Here is a 19,324-nt window from a genome sequence, read left to right as displayed (position 1 = left end):
AGCAAAAAGTCTCATGGTCCACCAAGGCCAGCTGACACATCCTTAGGGTCTGCTATTGTATTTGAGGGGAGTGCTCAAGGTGAGGCCAGTAGAGTTCATCATGCTAAAAAAGATTTAGGTGTGGCTGTGTGGAGGGCGGGCTCTGCACAGAAATGGTGATGGTGATCTGGGCCTGAGGAAAAAGAAAATGGATCTCCTTAAGAACCTTCTAAGAATTTCTCACTTATGAGAGTCCTGGCCAAGATGGAGGTGTAGGTAGAAATGCTTCACTACCTCACACAACCAAAAGAAGGATAACAACCAATTAAAAAAAAACAATAAACAACCAGATCTGCCAAAATATAAAACTGCATGGAACTCTGACAACTAAGGAGTTAAAGAAATATTCATTCAGACTGGTAGGAGGGGAGGAGATAGGCAGCCAGGCAGGTGGAGAGGACCCACAGAAAGACAGCAGGCTGTGCAGGTGAGGAGGGGCTGGCTGACTGGGAAACTAAAGACTCAAAATTCCTACTAGCTGTAAAATACTGTGGGGATCACAAAGGTGGGAGAAACTCCCAGTCTCACAGGACAGTTCTTTGGAAAGTGCAGCTAGAGCTGAGTGAGCTAGTAGCATTGTTCCTTCTCTGACCTGTCTCCCACAGACAACATGACAACACAAAGACTGTTGCCCTGCCTTGGCAATACTTAGGGTTCAGTCCCCTTACAGCATGTCTGTATAACAGATCTGCAAAGACAAAGAAATATAGCTCAAATGAAAGAACAGACCAAAACTCCAGAAAAAGAGCTAGCAAAGAGGAGATAGATAACTTACATGAAGCAGAGTTGAAAACACTGGTAATCAGGGTGCTCACAGAACATCCTGTGAGCATCCTGAGCACAATCAATTGATTGTGCTCAGTCACAAAATGAAGGAAAAAATGAAGGATCCCCAAAATGAAATAAAGGGAAATATAAAGGGAACCAATAGTGAAGGGAGGGAAGCCAGGACTCAAATCAATGATTTGTAACTAAAGAAATAAATAAACATCCAACCAGAACAGAATGAAGAAACAAGAATTCAAAAACATGAGGGGCTTAGGAAACTCTGGGACAAGTTTGAGTGCTCCAACATCTGAATCATAGGGGTGCCAGAAAGACAAAAGGAAGAGCAAGAAATTGAAAACTTATTTGAAAAGTATAATGAAGGAAAACTTCCCAAATATGGTGAAGGAAATAGATTTTCAGGAAGTCCAGGAAGCCTATAGAGTCCCAAAGAAATTGTACCCAAGGAACCACACACCAAGGCACATCATAATTAAGTTACCCAAGATTAAAAGTAAGGAGAGAATCGTAAAAGCAGCAAGAGGAAAGGAGGGAGTTACCTACAAAGGAGTGCCCATAAGACTATCAGTTGATTTCTCAAGAAACCTTACAGGGAAGAAAGAACTGGAAATTATTTGAAGTCATGAAAGACAAGAACCTACATCCAAGATTACTCTATCCAGCAAAGGTATCATTTAGAATGGAAGGGCAGATAAAGTGCTTCCCAGATAAGGTCAAGCTAAAGGAGTTCATCATCATCAAATCCTTATTATATGAAATGTAGGGACTTATCTAAGAAAAGAAGATCAAAAACTATGAACAATAAAGTGAAAACAAACTCATAACTATAAGCAACTGAACCTAAAAACAAAAACAAAAACTAAGCAAACAACTGGAACAGGAACAGAAGCAGAGAACTGGAGATCACATGGAAGGTGATCAGTGAGGTGGGGGGGGCAGATGGGAGAAAAAAAGGTACAGGGAATAAGAATCATAATTTGTAGGCATAAAATAGACAGGGGGAGGTTAAGAATAGTGTAGGAAGCAGACAAGCCAAAGAACTTATATGTACAACCCATGGACATGAACTAAAGAGGCAAGGAATTCTAGAGGGTGCAGGGCAGAGAGGGTATAATGGGGAGAAGAAAGTTGGGACAACTGTAATAGTGTAGTCAATAAAATATACTTTAAAAAAAGAACTTCACCACTACAAGGTCAGGCTGGTTGCAGCCAGAAGACTCTGGCAGTTCAAGGCCACAGAAAGTTGGGCTGGTGTGGTTAGTGCATCCCCCCAGGATGTGGCACAGAGAGGAATGTTTCATATCTATAGGCAATCAGCACAGATACAAGGATGCTATCTAGCCTTTTTTTTAAGCCACACAACCCATTCAATCTCTGTATGACTCCTGTCTGCTCTCACCTTCCATCCTTCTGCTAGAGCCCAGGGTGAGTGCTCCCAAAGAAAACTTTGTATGCTGGCTCTTTTAGAGGGCTCCTGGATTTGTAGCAGACTCCTGTCTTTCTCTACCATCCTGAATCCCCACTGATTTTCACAGTCAAATGGTATTCTTGCTCCTTTTCTTGGTACTGGTGCTCAAGTGTGGGAGTGAAGCATGGGATTGAGACTTCTTGCTTCTCAGAGGGACCTTTGCAGGTGAGATAGCCTTTCCAATTCTCAACCACTGTATGTGTAGTAGTCCTTTTCATGAGTCTGCCCTTCCTACCAGTTTTCATGTGGCTACTTCTGTAAATTCTTGGTTATAAGATTTCTGCACAACTAGTCTTCAGTTGGTTATTCAGGTTGATTGTTTTATAATTAGGTATAATTTCACTTCGGTCCTGGGAGGAGGTGAATGTAACTTCTATCTACTTCCCTGCCATTTTGGATCCTTGTATCTTTATTTTAATTGTGCTATTGATTAATATAAAATTTTATTTGACCCCATATGATTCTAGATTAAATGCTTTTTGTATATTAATACACCACCATTGGCTTTCTGTTATTTTCTCACATTATTTATTCTTTTATTTTTTAAATTGCTGAATCATTTCTTAGCTATGTCTTTTAAGCCAGCTCTGTTTGTTTACCAAATCTGAAAGTGTTCTTTTTGGTGCATGAGTTTATCATATTTCCACCGATTGCCATAACTTTTATACCTGGCTTTATATTTGTTATCTTACATTTTATTATTTTAATTTCATTTGGTTTTTGTGCCTTTTCATGTGCTGTATGTAAAATGCCTTATGTTCATTTTTATAAGCATTTAAAAGGGGAAAATCTTGTTTTGAATGATACAAACATTTGTCTTTTAAGTTTTAAGTAATTGTATTTAGTCTTGATGTTTCAAATACCAATTGGACTCTTTTATGGCCACATAGGGACGTAGCACAACATTCCTTGCCCTCCTTACTGACCCCTTCCTGTTCCTCATCTTTTTAATTCATCTGGGATATCAGTGATGCATATTTTTCCTATACAACTGTTCTTTTTTTATACATATTTTCCCTCATTTTATTGAGATTTTCCAATATATTTAAAATAATTTTAGCAGCGATTATTTATTATTTATTATTGTGATTGCAATTTAAATACTCACCATTAGTTCTTTTATACAATGATTTCCCATTATTGGTTTCCTGTTTTGCTACATTTATGAGTCATCTGCAGAATGGCTTTGGTGTTTTCGTCAAACAGGTAAAAGGATAAGATTAGCTCTTAAATTTTGCATACCAGGTTATTTTCTTATTGTATTTTCACACTTGAATACCAATTTATCTGGATGTAGAATGATTGGGCTACAGTCTTTCTCCACCAATAACCTGTAGCTGTTATTCTGTGCATTTCTATAGTTTCATGGATGGGACATTTAAAGCTTGTTAATTTTTATTTTTGTAGGTAACTGTCATATTATCATGGATGTGTACTGATAGATTAAGAACTGTGGTCATTTCAGAGTATGTGTACATATAGAATTGTATTTAATTAATTTTATTATACTCAGTAAGCCAAACTAAACCTTCCCACCTAAAACAATTTGTTTTGATCACAAGAATGTTCATACTTAACCGTTTAATATCAATATTTAATGTTTAGTTATTGTTTACTGTATCTATTATTTTGTTTTTTTGTCTTAGGAATTCTATAAGTCATTCACCCAACAGAGTGTTATTGAGTGGCAACTATGTGACATGCCATTATTTTAGGTTCTTGGGGGTTTCATCAATAAGCCAAAGATCCCTGCTCCCAAGGAGTGTAAATTCTAGGAGAAAGACAAAACAGGAAACTTAACAAATACATAAATTATATAGTAAGCACTTAGATTAGGGATCTTGGAGGAACTTGTGGTTAAGAAAGTGAGACATGCTTTCCTTTTGTTCACTTTTTGCATGTTTTCAAACTTTTGTCCCACTATTTGTAATCTGCTTTCTTCTCTCTGCTTTGGGGGCTGATTCCATGTTCAGATTTTCTATCAGTAATTTAATTTTACATGACCTCACTTCTGCTCTGTCTTTATCCCTTTATGATTACATTTTGTTCTTCCGTGTAAGCCTGAAATGTTTATTTTTAGCCTATTTAGCTTTTTTGAAATTATAGTAAATCACTTAACATGAGATCTACTCTTAGCTCATTTTAAGTGCACAGTGCAGTATTGTTAATTATAGGCATGATATTTTATAGCTTACCCATTATTTATGACTGAAACTCTATGCCCTTTAAACAGAAACTCACCATTTTCTACTTTCCCCAGCCCCTAGCAACCTCTATTCTACTCTGTTTTTATAGGGTTGACTACTTCAGATAGTCATAGCAGTGTAATCATACAGTACTTTTCCTCCTGTGACTGGCTAATTTCACTTAATATCTTTCAGGTTCATTCATATTGGAGGATATTCAGAATTTCCTCTTTTGTAAAGGCTGAATAATATGTCATTGCATGTATATGCTACATTTTCTTTATGACTTCACCCATCAATAGAAATTTAGGTTATTTCAATATTTTGACTCTTGTGAAAATGCTGCAAAACATGATAGTACAGATATTTCTGAGAGATTTTAATTTCAGTTCTTTTGGATATATACCCAGAGGTAGTATAGTTAAATCAAATGAAAGTTCTATTTTTTTATGTCTGTTTCATTTCAGTTTGTTTTGTGTTTGTGACTTCTTGATCAACAGAGCCATGTGCTTCTGTCATTCTGTGGATAAGCTGATATCTTTTAAAAATTCATTTGTATTTTCTGAAGAAAACTATGCTATGAGATGTTATTTTTCTCAGATCATGATTCTCTTTCCTTCATGTAGCCCTAGGTCTTCATAGGTCCTTTCTCATTTTGTTGTTTCCATTCATTATTATATACCCCTCACCTCTGATCCTGGCCCCACATCTTCAGCCACATCACATCTCTAGATGATGACCATCCTCCTTGGCTCAGGCCTGAAATCAACTTGAGGCCCAGAGGCAATCTCTAACAAAGCTGATGGGAGGCTATATTCTCTTCTCCCATGTTAAAAAATGACAGATGAGTCAGATGCCATTTTATTCTTTGCTCCAGTCTTTTGTGGGGATGATGATGCATGCAAAGACATCTAACAGCTCAGCCCCAGCCCTACTAGCCTTGCTACAATGCCACCTAAAAGTGAAGGTTGTCATCTCTGAATGTGCTGATAAAGCAACAAGCAGATTCCAATGTTAATTTACTTTTTCATTTGGTTATAAACTCATGAAGGCAAGGCAGACATTATTATTGTTACTTTATGATAAGTGAAATGATATTCAGATTGATGAAGTGGCTTGCCTAGTGTCACATGGCACATGTTTAGTATGGGATGAACCAGTCCCAACAAATATGTTCTCCTGCCCTATTTTTATCTGTTACCTTCCATTGTTCATCTCTACTAAGTAGATATGATATACATTTCAAAAATTGATGTTAATTAACACCCAGCAATTTTGCCTGCCAACTATGAGTCTTTCTGTATTCAGTTAATAAGCATCAGATAGATCTTTTTTTGTGCCTGTCTATAGTCACACATCTAATTTGTATCATAACTGAAAGTAGAACTCATGTCTTTCTATTTAAAAATCAGACATTTCTTTCTTGTATGTGATACATCCACTAAGCAGAATTAAAGGAAAAAAATCTTTCCAGAAATTCCCTAGTATACATTTCAAAATTAATAAATCTCTAGGTACATGTCTCAGCTGCTGTGCTTTCTATTATAGTGATGGCAAGGAGGCAGTGTGTGCACCAGGGAGGACAGGGGACAATTGCACTTGGGGCCTCTCTGTATTCCACTGGACCCTCTGCTATTTGTATCCTGGTGTGAGCTCTTTGGTCATGAAAATCCAAGGATAAAAAAATTGGTTTGCATTAGTGTGTGCTCTTTGTGTAACAAACAGTGCCTTTCTGTTCATTGATCCATAGTGGTGTCTCTTGACATTTTGGTTAAATAATAAATGCAAACATGGCTGTACTACAGACCATGAAATGAGGCAGGTATACCCCAGCACTTACCCTCTTTATTTCTCACCATAACATAACCCAGCAAGTCCTCACAGTATAAATCACTGTCATTTTCTTAGTGGAGGCCACATCCAGTAAGTGAGAATATTCTGGGGAGCAGATTTTGGCTATGGTGGCTTTTCTGCTACACAAGGAATCCTCCAATCCCCATTTAATCCCTGACTATGGAGGGGTTGGTCATAGAACTTCCTTGTACTAATCGACTTGTATTAGTGAACACAGTCTTTTCTCACCCAATCCAGATAGTCCACTTGCTGAGAAATGCTAAATGGTTTGTGATAGACAGGTTTGTAGCTTCCAGGAAACAATGACACCAATAAACTCACTTTGGGGCACTATGACTTTGCAGATTCATAATCACAAAGGAAAGAAACTGTATAATTCAGTTTCTTATTTACAGACATATCTGCTGGTGAAACTCCTGCTTCCTTTGACCTTAAAAAAATGGAGGGATTCTCTCTACCAAGGTTCACAAAAATTACACTTCAGTAAACTTTTGGCCTGTCCTGTAAATACATTGAGTTGAGTACTAATAATTAAGAAAAACATTCTTACTTTAGCAAACTCAATTAAGCTTCTAAAGCATTGCTGGAAAGAACTAGTTTTGGTTAAGGTCACACAAAGGCAAAATGCAAGCCAGTTAACATGGCACAGACTCAATATGCCCCATCACTGTTTGATAGGCTGTTTTAATGAGATCTGAAGGCTTATTAGGGAAATCACAATGAGTGATCTAATAATGTCATTCCCATTTAACTAATAATTTCATTGTTTAGAGTTAGCTGTTTGAGGAGGCAAAAGAATGGAAACATCATTGAACAGAAACTGGTTTCAAATTTCAAACCTAATTTTAAAGAGATGTAGCAGTAATTCTCAAATTGAGGAGATTTTTGCCCCTCGGGGGCCATATAGTAAGGTTTAAACTTGGTGGAGGCACTATTGGTCTTAATGGGCAGAGGCCAGGGCTGCTGTTAAATATACTACAATGCACAGAACAGAAATGTTGCTGTGGATAGTTCCTCCTTCCCTCCTCTTGGGGGCTAACAGCACATCTCAGACACATAGGCTCTCTTCTCCTCATCATCCTCCTTCCCTACATTCTCATTGTCTTCTCCTTCAAGGAAAGAGCCCCTTTGATGAAAGGACCTTGCAGCAGTCACTCACCTTTCCCTGCTGGTCTGTTTTGATTTCCCAGCCCCGAGGCAATTCCAGCCTTGTGTCTGCAAACATGTTGATGAAATTCACCAGGTCCCGGTTGTGCTGGTAACGTTCAAAATTTCGTGCATCCCGCCGGATTTTCAGAATCATGTGCTTTAAGCAGGTGCTACTGGTGAAGACTCGGTAAGCATTCTGAGATGGGGCCAGAGCCGTTTGGGGTAGGGAATGGATGATTAGAAAAAAACACAGACCAAGTACATTTTGAGAACCTTAACATAATGCAATCTGATTTCTACACAGCAATTTATTGTGAGCCTCAGAAGCATCAATCTTGCTAAAAAATTAATGAACACCCGTAAACACACATGGACCTATTTGTGATCCTTATGTACCTGATGCTCTATAGCCTTGGACACAGTCAACACCCCGAGGCATCTCAAAGCCTCCCTTCCCTTCTCCTATCTCCTTCTCCTTCAGCAGCTTTGCTCTCTTGAGTCTCTCTCTACCTCTTTGAGCATTTCTCCTCCATGGATCCTTCCCTAACTGCACAGGTCTACCTTTCATCCATCTACAACAGAAAGTATTAATTTAGGGTTCTGGAATTTAAGGCAGGACTTCAGGGATCTGTGACTCCTTTGATTCCTCTGTAGAAATGTGTGTGTGTAGAGGGGTTGGGGGATGAGAAAAGCAAAAGTTTCAGGAATTTCTAATTGTGTAGATGACAATTTTATGGCAAATGGGGATGATGTGTGCATGTGATAAAACGGAAGATTCCTTGCAGCTGGAGCAAACTGGCACAGTGGCTCCTGCTGGCTCAAGGATCCCTGGTGCCCAGTGCTGAGAGCATCAATATCTGGCATCCTTGTATCCATTCAGAATTTAACCCTGCACCACAGGGCAGCTGCTTTGGGTCTAACCACTGAATGTCCCAAGAGCTTCTCGAATATAACCTACTAAAAACTGACCTCCTCCTCCTTCTCTGCCACCACCTTTGTCACCTCACTAAACTCTGCATCAGCCTAATTGAGTCACCACTTAACTCAGGTGCTCAAAAGCAAAATAGACTCAGACTTTCTGGAGACCCAATCTCTGCCCCTCACCCCCACAAAACACAGTGATTTCAAGCAATGTTATTGATTCCACATAGAAATATCTCCTGAAATGAGTCCTTCCTTTCCATTAGCCCAGCCAATTACTTAGCAGACCTTCATCTCTCACTTGAGCAGTTGAATTAGCCTTTAGTCCTAGCCCTTCAGTATTTCTCACACTCTTCTGCCAGAAAAAAATTCTTCATCAAACATTGCTGATCATGCAATTCCAATATCTAAGACTGTTGTTGGTCACTGTTGACTACTGAAGTAGATCCAGGCTCCTTTTCATGTCTTACATGGCATTTCCCTACTTTTTCTCCATCCACTCTTTCCACTTCTGCCTGTCACCTCACTCCAGCCACATCAGACTCAACACCAAGCCCCTTCACAGTTGCTTCTACTCTCTCTGTCTGGAACTTTTTCTCCAACCACTTTTAACCTTCAAGACTCAATTCAGTAGTTGTCTCTTCAGGAATGCTCCCTGTTGTTTCATCTCCTGTGTTTGCTGAACATTTTATTCCTCAGTGAGGTCAGGCTATGCCCTGTCAGGTTAGACTGGTCTTTTTGGCATATCTGTTGCTAAAAAAAGAGGAAGTTCTTGCTGTTTAGGTGTCACCTTAATCTGTTTTGTGACTCCAGCACCTAGCTGTGCCTGAAGAACAGAAAATGATTGTCAAATGAGAGAATTAATAAATATAGTGACATCACGTCATTGTTTTCTTAAAAACACACAAAAAAGAATTTAAAACTACATATCTAAATATCACATCAAATTTAACTTAATTATGATATTTGAAAAACTAAAAGGAAAGTTATTTATTTATCTAGGAGAAATCTATTTAAAAATTTATTAACAAAAGTGAGTGTATAAAATGCTCCAAGCTGCAAAGGAATCCGTCAACTTCATAACCTTATTCCTTTAAATTTTTGACAAAAAAAACCCCACATATTTCTTTCCAAAGCACTTTCATTGACATTAACACATTTCAGCCTAACAAAAGCCTGCAGAGTAAAGAACATTTCCAAATCTAGCTCTTCTCCTTTTGGGGAGACTTGTAGAACAAAAAGGGTGAAGTGAACTATTTTTTTTTTCTTGCCTGGGTTAAAATGCTACCTGTTTTTATGTATCAAACAAATTGGTAAAGTTGTGTTCTTTGGTATTGATGGAAGCCAGGCCAGACTCATTCTGCAATTTTGGAGCACTCACATAATTAGCATGCAGTACAGTGAAGAATTCAGGATTGGTGATAAACTTGACCGCTGGGGACTGCAGCAGCAAGGTGATTTTTTGTGAGTTCACTGGAGAAAGTGACCCTTCTCTCCTCAGATCTGGAAAAAGTGAAGCAAAGCAACAGAGTGCATTGGAAGAAACTCATTTCAAACACAGTACTTCTCTCTGCATACCAGCAGCACGCATGCCTTCACTTACACAGCTGAAGGGGACTGTTGTTTTTAATAATAATCTGACCAGGAGTCAGGTGTCACAGTAATAACACCAGATATCACAGTGATTTGACCAGGAGTCATGTCACTTTGTGTATGTCACTTAAGAACCATTAAGGACTTAAGTTAGGCTCAAGTCCTTAAATATTTTGTCCTTTTTATGCCAATTACTTTTTTTTTTACATATCGCTAATCATAGATACCGTAGATTGTTTGCAAAAAGTGCCACAATTTCCCCACTCCCTGAATGCACACCCATTCGCATGAGACTTTGCAGCTTCTCCCCTTGTTGATTGAGCTGGCCATGTGTCTTGCTTTAACCAACAGAATTTGGCAGAAGTTTGGAGCCAGGGTTTCAAGAAGGCTGAGTGTCTCTACTCTTACTCAGAGCTCTGCCACCACCATGAAATCAAATTTGGGCTAACCTGGTGCAAGCTGAGAAGCCATGGGGAACAGGGACAAACTGCTCCATCTGAGGCCCTCTCAGGGCAGACAGACAATTGTTGATTCAACAACTGAGCAAGGATGCATGGGTGAGCCCAGTGGTGTCTGAGGAAATACCTAGCTGAGCTCTGCTCAAATTACCCACCTATAGGATAAATGATAAATGTATGGCTGTGAATTTAAAATGCTAAGCTTGGGGATGATTTGTTACATAGCAAATGGCAACATATCTGATACTAAACACAGAAATAAATTTTCTGCTCCTTATGTTTTTAATCCTTATGTTTTTTAATTACCCAACTACTTTACCACATCTCTCTCAGGAGGTTAAACAAAGACATTAATAATAGAAAATCTTAAACAAGTCAGTTTAGTTAGTATATCTGGTAAAATACATTAAGTGAAATTAATTAAAATTGTTGGTAGAACTGTGTACATGCATGTGAAAATTTCCACTGTTCTGCATTGTAGTAAGGAGCTGAGACCTGGAAGGACTGGAAGTGCATGCTTGTTTGGTAGACTATTTTCTGAGCCTTCTTTTTACAATATATTTTTCTCACTTAACTCAATTTAAAAATGTGGATTGTTAGTATGTCACTGTGATCCTCTTATGTCATTATAGGTATAAGTAGTGAAAGCCATTTTCCTATGCCAGACACCTGGTGGATGCCTACAATATTTGGTAAAAAGGGTCTTGGGTGGTGTGCATAAACATAGCCTGCTGGAAAATGTCTTTGTTCCCAGGTTTCTCCCTCAAGAGGAGCTATATTTTATCCAAAAAGCAAACAACTAATTATTCCTATTAATAATGTTGTTATATGGCTTTTATGAAGTAGAACATGAATTTTTATTGCATGTATTATTTATAAGTAAAAAATCTTTAGACAACAAATAAATTAACCTAACTAGAAATGATGAAGCCACTGAAAAAAATGCCTTGATGCACAAGTATCATGGCAAACCCAGCTCTGAGTCCCCAGACTTCATCAGCCACTTTTCTCCAGACCTCAAGCCATGGTGCTAGTGTTTTCTTTATGTGAATTCCTTTCTCCTTTATTTCCCAGTGTTAAACTTCTGTCTGCCTTACTTTGTTGACACCTTGCCTCTTTCTTCTCTTTATTGACCACCACCCATTCCATTGTTGTCTTTCCACAAGGGCACAGCACCATACTACAAGGTTGGACAAAGGGTTCACACACTCTGTCACATAGCCACTAGAAGCCATCCCAGAAGCTAGGGATCCCTCTCCCCATACCTAAGCTCAACTGAGAAGATTCAGTCTCTGAGTCACTCTCACCACCTCCTCCGCCACTTCCTGTTGGAACTTGCTCACAACTTTGGCTACCAGAATCTTCTTCGAGCCTCTCTGTTGCAATGGTTCGCTGAATATTTTGATACCTTTGCATCAGAAAATGGAAAGACAAGAGTTAACTTTTGTTTGTTGGCTTCTTGGGAGCTGGTGCTTCAAGTCAGGTAGCTGGGCAGATCTGTAAAATTGTCTTGAATGTCAGGGAAAAAAATGCTTAAAATTCTCACAAGAGAGCCAAAACAATTAGCAAGATAAAAGTGTATGGATGATTTGATCTCTCTTTGTTTTCTGACATATGATAAGATTCAAGTATGGTGACTTCTAAAACACCAACATAAATGATAATGAATCATAAAAAAATAGCCTATGCCCTGCATTAAACAAAACCTGGCTAAGTCTAAAACAAGCAAGGGAAAGTAAAATGTTGCAATTAAGATATAGAATTGCCTCTACATTACTGTAAAAGCCTATAAACTAAAATAGTTCTACTCACTTATTTTTACTTGACAGGAAACTCATATGACTGACAGGGGTTGTGGAGATAAAAGCATGCAAGCAGAAAAATGTTTTGGATATGGGAAGATGGTGGCAGAGTAGCTGGAATCGCCATTCACTTGCTCCCAGACCTGAACCAGCCTCACAGCCAAAACCCCGAGCAGTTGAATCAAGACTGCAGCAAGAGAGTGAGTGAGAGTGTCTGTGATTGAGTGAGTATGTGAACGAGAGAGCAGGAAATGTGCAGCAGTAAGTAAGAACCTGTCCTCCTGCAAGGTGCCTGGGAGCAGGCGCAAGGCTCTACAAGTGGAGCTGCCACATTTGCCCAGCCCATCACTCTGGCTGCACAGAGTTGGGGCAGCTGTGACTGTAGATCAGCTCAGGAGCCACAAGCTACTGGGATGGAGAAAGAAGTCCTGAGAGGTGTGGGCCCCAGAAATAACACAGCAAGAGCAGGCCCACCCAAGGTTTAAGAACACTGGAGACAGCAGGTTCAGCACTCCACCATCACTACTGCCCTGTGTTATAGTATAGCTGTGGGGTTCTTCCCAATGCCATCTGGGAAAGATACAGAGAAAAACTTTATCTAAAACTGTAGTAGGCTCTGAAAGGCTGTGGTTAGCTCTGCCTGGGAGACACCCTGTGATTTTGGGGTAGGGCAAGCATGTGGAGAATAGGCCCCCAGAGACTGGTGCTGCAGTGTGGGGGGCACACAGAAACTCTTTTAAAGGAGGATCTGAGGCAACATCTGAGACTGGGAAGGGACCCAAGGCTCACACTCATGTGCAACTGGAAAGCAGCGTTTCTGAAAATGAAAAATTCAGAGAGATAGTCACACTGAAGGAAATATAGGATCTGACTCAGCATGGCTGTCAAGCAGGGGACTATTCAAAGTAGAGAATTTGGGCGGAAACTCCTACGAGAGAGCAGCTGAGACTGGAAGGCAGGAGCTGAATGCCTGAGATTTGCTGCAGCCAGCCAGATCCTCTCACATAGGCAAGACCAACCCCTCACTTGTGGGATTACAGGCTCTGCAAATCAGCAAGGTCAGGCTCAGTAGTCTCCTGCTGGGTACATCCCACAGGGGAAAGAAGAAAAAGCTCTGAAAGCCCCCTTCACCAGAAACTACAGGCTACACAGTCCTCCAGCCTTGATCCTCTCAGTTTTTCTTATGATTGTCACCATGTTCTCTCTTGCATAGATTTTAACATTCATTTCTTGTCTTTCAAGATTGTGCCAAATATGTCAACAGGTTTTATATTATAGTTTATTTGAAGTCCCATATTTCCCTCTGCCCTTCTCCTACTCAATTTTACCTTCTTCCTTCCTCCTCTTATTTTTGTTTTAAAATCTATTTTCTCTTTTGTTACAACTTGTTTCTATTCTATACCATTACTATTTCTCCCCCTCCTCCAGCCACTCAAAACAATTTTTGCTTGTCATTAGTTATCTCAAATTCCTTTTACCATTCTTAAAATACCCTTATTCTCTTTCCACCTTAATCAATCTTTGCACATTGGTTGTGAATAAGGTGGTTGTAGTTGCATTTCTTCAGATTAGATCAAGATAGTCACTATTTTACGTTTCAAATCTCAAATTTTACAGTTTCCTTCTTCTACTCCATTTTTGCCTTCATCCTTCCCTCTTTTTTTCTTTCATTTAAATTTAAAATTTTCCCTGTCTTAGGCTGGTCTTTATTCCTCACTCTTCATATTCCTTTCCATCTGTCTTCTCAAAATCACATCTTCTTCCTCTACACATCTCTTAAGCTTTTCTTCCTTTCCTTTTTCCCTTCTATTCCCATCCCATCTATATTAATCTTAGCTCATTTGTTGTTGATATTGTTGTGGTGGATCTTTTTCTCCAGTTGAAGACTATATATATTTGCTGTTTTTATTTTCTTTGCCCTTCTCTCTCTATATGTACACACATATATATGTATGTATTCTTTTCCTTCTATCTCTCTCTATATATACATATATATGTGTACACACACACACACACACACACACACACACAAGTTCTTTTTGGTTTAATCCTAATATCATACCCTTCCCTTCTCTTACTCCATTCTATCTTCCCTCCTCCTTTTGAAATTTCTGATGTAAATTTTATTCTTTCTCTCTTCACCTTGTCTCTATTCCCTACTCTCATTATTGTTTCTCCCTTTACCCTTGCAAAATCACTTTTCTTTCAGTTACTTATCTCATATTCATTTTCCATTTCTTATAATAGTATTAATCTCCTTACACTTTTATTAATATTGGCTATTTGCTATTGATAGTGTGATTGTGGGCTGGGGTTATATTTGTGGGTATGGGTGTGTTCCCTGGGCTGTTTGTTCTGGCAGCACTTGTACAGCAGTATATAAGATGTGGTACACAGAGTGACTTTCAGTTACCCAGCCAGAGAGAAGGACCCACCAAAAAACCACCAACAACCAAAACCCAATTACAACCAGAGAGCCCACATAAACAGTGTAAAGGACATCCCAAGAGCATCAAGCTAAGGATGTCAAGGGGACTGCACCATTGAGTCCCACAAGTCTCTCACCACAGTTTACAAAAGACAGAGAGTAAAAGCAGATCCACTTAATACATAGAAACAAACAAGAAGAATCACCAAAAAGCAGGAGGAAAAAAAAACAGCCTTGATCAAAAAGAAAGACAGAGTCCCCAGAAAAAGTTAAAATAAAATTGAAGCAAGTAAAGCTATCAGATATTGAGATCAAAAGCTCAAAGAGCTCACTGAGAGCTACAAAGGATTCCAGGGAAGCAATAAGAAACTTATTGTGAACTACACCAGCATGAAAAAGGACATAGAAACTATCAAGAAGAGACAGGAGGAAGTGAAGAATACAATTTATGAAATGAAGAAAACAGTGGAAGGAATTAAAAGCAGGTTAGATGAAGCAGAGGATTGAATCAGAGAGCTGGAGGGCAAGGTAGAAAAATACACCCACATGGAGCAACAAAACTAATCAAGACTCATACAGAATGATGAGGGGTTAAGGGAACTGCAGGACATCGTGAAATGTAATAATATCTTTATAACAGGCACCCTAGAATGAGAAAATGAGCAAGGGATAGAAAACCTATTTGAAAAAGTAATGACAGAAAACTTCCCTAACTTGTTGAGAGAAAAAGTCATGGAAGTCCAGGAAGCATAGAGGGTCCCTATCAAGATGAACTCAAAAAGGCCCACTGTAAGACACATTATAATTAAAATGGCAAAACTTAGAGACAAAGAGAAAATCTTATAGGCCTCTAAGGAGCAACAGCTAGTGACAAACAAGGGAGTTCTGATAAGGTCATCAGGTGATTTCTCAAAAGAAACACTTAAAGACAGAAAGGAATGACAAGAAATACTCCAAGTGATGAAAAGCAAAGTTGTGCAATGAAGATACTCTACCTGGCAAGACTCTCAAATAAATGAAAGGTGAAATAAGGAGTTTCTCAGAAAAAAGAAAGTTAAGAGAATACATGCACAACAAACCAACATTGCAAGACAAGATAATGGGACACCCTTAAGAAAATAAAGAAAAAAAAGAGAAAGAGATAGGAACACAGCTACAAAGGAAAAAATAACAATGAATAAGTACCTAGGAATAATAACCTTAAATGTAAACAGATTAAAAGCTCCAATTAAAAGACATAGGGTAGCTGAATGAATAAGAAAACATGGCCTGCATATATGTTGTCTACACAACCCACCTCAAAACAGATCTACGTAGACTGAAAATGAAGGGATGGAAAAATATTATAAGAAAATGGACATAAAAAAATTGGGGTAGCAATATTTATATCAGACAAAATAAATTTCAATAAAAGGAGACAAAGAAAGACACTCCCTAATACTTAAGGGAAAAATCCATTAAGAAGATAAAACTATTGTAAATATATATGCATCCAAAATATCAGTACACAAATATATAAGGAAAATATTGGAGAATTTCGAGAAAGATATTAATAGCAACCACTCATAATAGGGGATTTTAACACTCCACTGTCACATGGACAGATCTTCAAAGTTTCAACAAGGCTATTGTGGCATTGAATGACTCTCTAGATCAAATGTACTTAATTGATACATGCAGAAATTTTCACCCAAAGGAAACAAAGTATACATTCTTTTAAAATGCTCATGGAACATTTTCTTTTTTAAATGTATTAGCTATTTTATCCACGTATTTTATTTTTGTTCAATTACAACTGTCTCCGTTTCCCTTCATTACTGTCCCAAGCCCTACCCACAATCCACCTTCTACCTTTAATCTTCTGTCTTTGTCCATGGGTTCTTTATATACGAAATGGAACATTTTCAAAGATAGACCCATTGTAGGACACAAAACAAACCTCAACAAATTCAATAAAATGGAAATCATATCGAGTATGTGTTTAGATCACAAAGGCTTGAAACTAGAAACCAACCTCAAAGATGAAACTCAAAACATTCAAATTCATGGAGACTGAATAACATGCCGTTGAATAATGAATGGGTTAAAAATGAGATCAAGGATGAAATGAAAAATTTTTGAAAACAAATGAAAATGAACACACAAGAGTGCAAACCTAATAGGACACAGCAAAGGAAGTCCCAAGAGGGAAGTTCAAAGCCATACAAGCCTGCCAATAAAAGATGAAAAAAGTTCCACATAAACAACCTAACCATACATCTACAATAACTAGAGGAACAACAACAACAAAGACAGCCCAGAGAACTTGCTCTGGAAGGAAGGAAATAACCAAGATCAGAGCAGAATTAAACAACATAGAGGCTAAAAGAATAATACTAAAGATTGATAAGTCCAGGTTCTTTGAAAAGATAAACAAAATTGACAAAACTTTAAGCAGACTCATCAAGAAAAAAAGTGAGAGGGCCCAAGTAAACACAATCAGAAATGAAAAAGGGGAGATTACAATGGATAACACATAAGTACAACAGATTGTAAGAAACTACTATGAAGAACTATATGCCAAGAAATTTGAAAACCTAGGTGCAATGGACAAATTTCTAGAAAAATATAACCTTCAAAAACTCAATGAAGAAGAACCAGAAAATCTTAACAGACCAATAACAGCAAATGAAATTGAAGCAGTAATAAAAAAATTCCCAACACACAAAAGCCCTGGACAGAATGGTTTCACAGGAGAATTCTACAAAGCATTTAAGGAAGGGCTAAATGCTTTTCCTCACAGACTATTTTAAAAAATCCAGGAAGATGAAAGACTCACAAATTCTTTTTATGAAGCCAGCATCGTTCTGATCCCAAAACCAGATAAAGACACAGTATAGAAAGGAAATGTCAGGCCAATATGGCTAATGAACATAGATGCTAAAATCCTCAACAAAATATTGGCAAACCACATCTAGCAATACATTAAAAATCATACACCATAACCAAATGGGATTCATCCCAGGGATGCAATGATGGTACAATGTTCACAAATCAATAAAGGTAATACATCACATAAACAAAAGCAAAGACAAAAATCACATGATCATATCAATAGATGTGCAAAAAGCCTTTGATAAAGTACAGCACCCACTGATGATAAAAACATTCATCAAAATGTAAACAGAGGGATTATTCTTCAACCTACAAAAGGCCATATACAAGAGACCTACAGCCAACATCATAATCAATGGGCAAAAATTAAAAGCTTTCCCACTAAGATCAGGAACAAGACAAGGTTGTCCGCTTTCACCACTGCTGTTCCACATAGAATTGGAAGCCCTAGCCACAGCAATCAGAAAAGAAAAAGAAATAAAAGGTATCCAAATTGTAAAAGAGGGAACAAAACTGTTATTGTTTGTAGATGACATGATAGTGTACATAGAAAATACTATAGACTCTGCCCCCCAAAAGAACTGATCAACATAATAAATGAATTTGGCAAAACAGCAGGATACAAAGTCGATATTCAGAAATCAAAGGCATTTTTATACACCAACAATGAAATATCAGAAACAGAAATCAGAAAAAAATCCCATTTGTTATAGCAACAAGAAAAATAAAATACCTAGGAATAAACTTAACCAAGCAGGTAAAAGAACTGCACTCAGAAAACTATACAACACTGAAGAAAGAAAATAAGAACACAAATACATGGAAACATGTACCGTGTTCATCATTGGAAGAATTAACATCATTATAATGTTTATATTACCCAAAGCAATTTATACATTCAATGCAATATCTAGTAAAATACCAATGGCATATTTCACAGATATAGAACAAACACTTCAAAAATTTACATGGAACCATGAAAGACCCAGAATAGCTGAAGCAATTCTGAGAAAGAAAAACAAAGTAGGAGGGATCACAATACCAGATATTAAATTGTAATATAAGGCCACTGCAATCAAAACAGCCTTGTACTAGCATAAGAACAGACACATGGAGCAATGGAACAGAGTAGACAACCCAGAAATAAACCTGTCTCTATGGTCAATATTTGACAAAGGGGCCATCAGCATAAAATGGAGCAAAAATAGCCTCTTCAAAAAATGGTATTGAGAGATCTGGATCACTAGATGCAAAAAATGAAACTTGATTGCCAAAATACACCATATACAAAAATAAATTCAAGGTAGATACAAGACTTAAATAAAAGTCATGGTACCATAAAAGTCCTAGAGGAGAACATAGACAGGAAACCCTCAAATATTCCACACAGCAATATTTTCAATGATATGTCCTCTACAGCAAGGGACATAAAGGAAAGAATAAAGAAATGGGATCTCATCAAAATGAAAAGTTTCTGCACAGCTAAAGAAAACAGCATTAAAATAAGACAACCAACTGTATGGGAAAACATACTTGCCAATGATACCTCAGAAAAAAGTTTGATCTCCAAAATCCATAAAGAACTCACACTACTCCACTCCAGGAATACAAACAGTCCAATTAAAAATGGGTAAATAACTTGAACAGACACTTCTCCAAGGAGGGTATACAAAGGGTCCAGAGACATATGAAAAGATGGTCAGCATCATTAGCCATCAGAGAGATGCAAATTAAAACCACAATGAGATACCACCTCACACTGATGA

General features: G+C 38.0%; 1 protein-coding gene across 1 annotated transcript in view; it reads right to left on the bottom strand.

Annotated features, from left to right (window-relative positions):
* The window catches only part of HECW1 (HECT, C2 and WW domain containing E3 ubiquitin protein ligase 1), a 583,340-nt gene that overhangs the window by 196,384 nt on the left and 367,632 nt on the right, over positions 1–19,324 (bottom strand). The window contains 3 exon segments of the mRNA XM_028525426.2: positions 7,493–7,678; positions 9,785–9,906; positions 11,720–11,862. Coding sequence (XP_028381227.1) covers positions 7,493–7,678; positions 9,785–9,906; positions 11,720–11,862 — 451 coding nt within the window.

This window comes from Phyllostomus discolor, chromosome 10, assembly GCF_004126475.2.
Source record: "Phyllostomus discolor isolate MPI-MPIP mPhyDis1 chromosome 10, mPhyDis1.pri.v3, whole genome shotgun sequence".
NCBI lineage: Eukaryota > Metazoa > Chordata > Mammalia > Chiroptera > Phyllostomidae > Phyllostomus > Phyllostomus discolor.
Note: the sequence above shows the minus strand (reverse complement) of the source record. Positions and strands in the feature narration are given on the sequence as shown.